Here is a 6,000-nt window from a genome sequence, read left to right as displayed (position 1 = left end):
CTTTGGAATTCCCTTGCTAGACATATAGGGATAGCATTGTGGCTCAGTGGTGCCTCACAACACCAGGGAACTGGGTTTGATTCCAGCCTCGGTCAACTGTCTGTACAAAGTTTGTATGTTCTCTCTGTGTCTGTGTGGGTTTCCTCCCACAGGCCAGAGATGTGCAGGTTAGGTGGATTAGCTATGCTAAATTGCCCATAGTGGATTAGTCATGGGCAATGCAGGGTCACAGGGATGGGGTCTGGGTGGGATGCTCTTTGGAGGGGCAGTGTGGACTCAATGGGCTGAATAGTCCACTTCCACACTATAAGGATTCTATGATCTCTATCTCTTGCCCTACTTTAACATAGTTCCTTAACCCACATGTTCTGTTTTGATTTGGCCACCTGTCTTATAAGATCAGCTTTCATTCGTAAAATTATGCTGCTGTGGACTGCTTTAGAACACCTTATGCAAATCTTTCTCCGCAGAGAACTTGTCTCCCAGTCATGTATTGCAGTAAGGATGCATTACAAATGTAAATAGCTGTTGTCATCTTTTTAAAACGTAACAGAATCCAAATCACACTGCAAGCATGGATGAAAGAAGCTGCAATCCCTTTTGTATGGCAGGGATGAGCTTTGGCTTCCTGCTGTGCAAGGTTGCATTGAAAGTTTGAAATGTTGGAGAATAAGGAGAGGAAGTTGCATCAGTATACATAATGAGAGAAGCCAGGAGTGCCGGAGCTGGTTCATCCAACTCCCTGCCTTGCAGTTTCCTCCCAATACAGTTCAATTCCAGACCTTGAGAATTATTTGCTGTTCTCTTTCCTGAGGGGGTGTTCATGTTCTTAGAGATGGAAAGTTTGACAGAAAAGGGAACAATTAGAAAAATAACAGGGGATGTACACCAGTGGAAGGATACTGGAAGAGAACAATGCATTGGATTTTGTGTTGTTTTGTGGTAATAGGTGCTGAAACCAGTTTAACATGACTCACAGATCACAAGCGCCAAAGAGCAGAACTGATCACCATTTGAGCATAAAGGTATGTGGAATAATAATACGATAAAGGGTGTAAAAGTAAACTCGAAAGTAAAACTGCAAGTCTCCAATGTTCTGAACAATAGAAGATAAATAGGTTAAGTTGTTAATTTTCTTTTGTGTGGTCTTTCTTTTGTGGTGAAAGCGAGCACAGAGCTGCTATGTAATGTTGGGTCAGCCTTTATCGAAAGGAACAATGACTATTTGAGATAATGTAGTTAGCCACATCTCCTCCTTGCTTATTTAAGTGTGGCTGGCCTCACAATTGTACCTCCTGGTTCACTGTATAAACGAAACCTCCAGTACAACCCTCGTGAGTAGAATGGCTAAGAGAAGTGTTAACTTGTTGAGTCGGTGAAGTTGTTTCAGAATAATGTCACTGCTTGAACTTTGTTTTGAAATGGAATACCTTTCAATGACTTTGATTGATGTTCTTATTGCTAATTTCCTGGCTGTACAATCGAGACATGCAATGAGACAAGGGTTAAAGGGAGCTGTGAGGTTGCTCGCGTTCAGACAGTTTAGGAGAGAGGACTGTTTCTGCTTGTTGAACGGCGAGGTGTTGATCCACAGTGGATTGCTGATCGCGGAACTGAACTGACAATTCCCGGAGTGTCCGCCAGTAACTCCTCCCCAGGTTCATCCACTCGAGGTAACTTAAAGTAAGCCAAGCCAAAGTTCAGCCATCCGGAAGAGAATCGTGCAGCAACAAAACTATGTTTAGTCGCATTTGCTATAAAGCGGGAATTGATGGAAGGACCGATTCTTAATGGGTTATTGACTTAATAATTATTGACTTGCCTTATTGATATTACATGTTTAATGCTGTCACTGCAGAATGTGAACTCTGATGTTGGCAGTCATTGAAACTATGTTTCACACATGTCTCTGAGAGACCGCTCACCCCCTCTTTTTCTAAAGCTACAACAACTTACAATTACGTAGCGCCTTCAAAGCCGCAGAACATCCCACAGAACTATTATCAGTTAATAGTCGACACAGAACTTATGTTAAAGAGATATTATGATACGTCCAGTTAGGGTTTAATGAGAGTCTTAATGGGGTATGGTGGGACAAAGAACAAGTGATGCACAAGAGACCACTGGCATAATGAGTTTAGAGAATCCTAAGTTGCAGAGAACGCAAAATGCGAGGCTCTGTCGGAACTTTAACATGGAATTTAATATGGAAACATTGCAGGACTGGGAGCCAATGTACATCAGCAAGAATTGGGTGATGAGTGAATAGAGGTGGCACAAGTTAGTAAATGAGTAACAGGAAATTACTGAAGTTCAGGCTTGTTTCTTGGCCAGTAGGCCTTTGGAAATAGGCACCTGTACAGCACAATGCATCCTCCATCATAGAGGTGGATTTTCATGGGTGTGTGAAGTTTGTCTTTGTGATAAAGGAACCGGATATTGACATACAAACAGCTGAAGTGGGCATAGGGATATTTTTTAAAATTAGTTCACGGGATGTCAATGTTATATTAGCTAAGTGAGCATTTAGAATTACCCAGAGGGCAGTCAAGAGTCAACCACATAGTTGTAGGTCAGGAGTCACGTGTAGGCCAGACCAGGTAAGGATGACCGCTTCCTTTCCTAAAGGACATTAGTGAACCAGATGGGCTTTTCTGACGGTCAACAACGGATTCATTGTTATCGTTAGACTCTTAATTCACGATGTTTATTGAATGCAAATTCTACCATGTGCCATGAATGTGAACTTCAGTCCCCAGAACCATACCTGGGTCTCTAGATTAACAATTTGGTAATAATGCCTCAAGGCCATCAACATTCCTTATGCTTGTTCACATCAATATTAGTGAAGACCATTCGGTCCCTAGAGATTATTATGTAGATAAAGGATGAGATAACATGGCCACTTGAGCCTGTATGGGTACAGGAGGAGAATGTTCATTCCCTTTTGTCTCTACCAAAGGTTCAAAATGATGCTATTCAGCTCCTTGAATCAATTAATTAGGACCAATAAAGTCACCATAGTCCTGTTCTCTCAATAGAGAGAGACAGCTGGTGGTGGTTGAACCACACCTCAGGTAAGGGGAGAGGTTGAGAAGGAGAGGTTAACACTGTTGATGTCACTGTATATCACAAGCCAGCTGTCCTGCCAACTGAGCTAAGGTCACCCAACTGCTCAAGCTTGCTGTACCATTTTATTTAGATCCTGGCTGGTCTGAGCATTAATAATGGAGAAAGTGAGGACTGCAGATGCTGGAGATCAGATTCGAGGATGCCTGATGAAGGGCACTTGTTTGAAATGTCGATTCTCCTGCTCCTCGGATGCTGCCTGACCTGTTGTGCTTTTCCAGTGCCACGCTATCAACACTGAGCATTAATAATGTTTCACCACCTTCTTAATGCCTACTAGAAATAGACACTATTTGCTAGCATTGTCAGTGCTGGAGCATGTTTCTTGTCCTTTCCATATGATTTCTTTTCACACAAGATATTATAATTTTGCAGTCTTTTTGGGGATTGTCCTTGCATCAAATCGATGAGTCGTCTTGCAACCCACACAATATGCCCATATGTTTACCAGCTGTGCTAGCTAACTCATTTGTTTTACCTATTACAAATAAAATTTGACCTGAACATGCAAACAAACATTGTTGTGGTAAACCTTTTAATTTTTCTGGCCACTGGGAGTTAATTGGACAATATTTGTGGCAGTGTGTGTTGCTATTCCCTCAGGGAGTCTGGGTTGCTGTGCCAACATGCACTCATTGTCTGCGTGTCACAGCGTGCACCTATGGATGTTGATGGATACTCTGATGTCCCATCACATGACTGGTTTCTTCCCCTGCCAATTCCATCTGTTGGAAGGATTTACCTGTTTGGCTGGCACCTTGCCTGACTGTCCAATCCTGGTGTGGGTCTCAAATCTAGTGGCAGGGACACCGCCAACTATGCCACAAGAACACGGTGGCTCATTGGCCAGCACTGCTGCCTCATGACACCAGGGACCTGGGTTTGATTCCAGCCTCTGGTAACTGTCTGCGTGGAGTTTGCATATTCTCCCTGTGTCTGTGTGCGTTTCCTCCAGGTGCTCTGGTTTCCTCCCACAGGCCAAAGATGTGCAGGTTAGGTGGATTGGCCATGCCAAACTGTGTCCAGGGATGTTCAGGTTAGTGGAGTAGACATAGAAAAAGCAGGGTTACAGGGATAGAACAGCAGGTAGGTCTGGGTGGAATGCTCTTCGGATGGTTGGTGTGCATTCAGTGGGCTGAATGGCCTGTTTCCACACTGTAAGGAATCTGTGATGACCTGCATGACAAGATCTGTAGAGGAGAGCAATGCATCATCCACTGGGCTGCAAAATGCCCTTCACATTTACTTGTTAATGCTGGGCACAAGGTATAGAATCTGTTGACTCATTTCTTTATTGATGTTAGCCATGAAGCTATGGTGAATTCAGGTTGAAACATTAAGTGTTCCTTGGTGAAACCAGCTCTTTTTACCAAAACCATGGGCTCCAATAAATCCTGAAATCTTGTGTGGAAGTTCAGATACTGCAAATTCTTCAACATTTACATGCTCAGACTTCAATTTGCATACACATTTCTCAGAATTGCTTTTCGTACAGTGTTAAATGTGTAGAATCCAATGTATTGTGACAAGCTCCAATTCATCTGAAAAGCGATAGCACACTTGATTTGATTTAAATGATTGCTTTGAAGCCTTTCTTTCCTCCTGTTCGGATTCATCAACATAGGAATGCTGCTTTGGTGTTCTGCTTTCTGCAGATCCATGGGTTGGAGTTACTCTCGGGTTATGATTCAATAAAGAATGCGTTTACACTGACACTTGCTTAGTTTGCATTGAAGAAAATTACATCGAACAAAAGAGGTTTCTGTCTACACATTGTTATATAATTCTGTCGTTGGGATCAGAGAGCTATATTAAACAATGGAAATGTGGGAAACAATCTCTTGGTGACTGAACTAAACAAACAGCAATGTAAAACTGTTTTTAGAAATTACTGATAGTAACCAGGGTACCATTGAAAAGAGAGATTAAGAGAGATGATTTTAATATGGAGCCCAGATTATAGATGTTTCAGGCAAAGCTTCCAATTACACAAACTTATGTGTAAAACTGATATGTGGCTAAGTTTGATTTGCCTATCTGAGAAGATTTTATGATAAATAGAAATAACATACAGCCTAACGGAATGGTAAATCAGGATAAGAAGACTATAGAATTTATAAAATACCCAACATTGTCAAAGTTAGAGAGAGAGGCCGAATTGGCTTCAGAAGGACAATGACAAAGTAATTACGGTTTCTGTCAGTTTTGCAATGGACTACACACACAACAAAAGACAGTACCTGTTTGAATGTGTGAATACATATGCTTTCTCACATCCTGAAGCCTTGAATTATCACTTTCTGGAGCTTTTTCCTCCTCAGTCCATTGAGTTACAAGTTTGTCACTTACTGTAATAATAATACTCACTCAACTTTAGAGTGCTTACTCTTGCTTGAGACAACAGGTAACTGACCGTCAGAGGAAATTCTTTCAGGAACCTTGAGTGGACATCTACTTGTCTGAATTAGTTTAATGGTGGACCTTTAGATAGGGGGAAACAGAATTCCTACCTCAAGACAGGCAGGAGGTATTTCAAATATAGAAGTAGGGGGTGTTGGTCCATTGTAAAATCCCAGTTGAATCTTTTAAGGAAGAACAGGTGAGTTAGGCACAGTATGAACCAATTACAATTCTAAGAGCACTGAAGTACCTCAAAAGCAATTCCTCCACACTTGTTCAAAGACAATATGAATCGGTTAATGACTGAAATGTTTAGTGTCCAAACAAGCAGACTGTAGCCTGAACAACTGCTTTTCAATTTCTTACATGATTGTAGTGAATACACTTCAAAAGGATGTAATTGGCTGTAAACTCTTTGGAATGTCCTAAGGTCCTTATGTTATAGAAATACAAACGTGTATTGTCAAACAT

The 6,000-nt window shown here is 41.6% G+C and overlaps 1 protein-coding gene across 5 annotated transcripts in view; it reads left to right on the top strand.

The window, feature by feature from the left end:
- The first annotated feature begins 737 nt into the window (after positions 1 to 737).
- plekhg4b (pleckstrin homology domain containing, family G (with RhoGef domain) member 4B) overlaps positions 738 to 6,000 on the top strand; it is a 178,841-nt gene continuing 173,578 nt past the window's right edge. For 3 of the 5 annotated variants that reach the window (XM_072560559.1, XM_072560561.1, XM_072560558.1), the window contains exon 1: positions 739 to 1,025. In XM_072560559.1, the coding sequence (XP_072416660.1) occupies positions 969 to 1,025 (57 nt within the window). In that variant the 5' untranslated portion in view covers positions 739 to 968. Of the gene's footprint in view, positions 1,026 to 6,000 lie in introns of all 5 variants that reach the window. The other 2 variants (XM_072560563.1, XM_072560562.1) reach the window with 2 other exon arrangements.

The sequence above is a fragment of the Chiloscyllium punctatum genome, chromosome 41 (genome assembly GCF_047496795.1).
Source record: "Chiloscyllium punctatum isolate Juve2018m chromosome 41, sChiPun1.3, whole genome shotgun sequence".
In the NCBI taxonomy this organism is placed as follows: Eukaryota; Metazoa; Chordata; class Chondrichthyes; order Orectolobiformes; family Hemiscylliidae; genus Chiloscyllium; species Chiloscyllium punctatum.
Note: the sequence above shows the minus strand (reverse complement) of the source record. Positions and strands in the feature narration are given on the sequence as shown.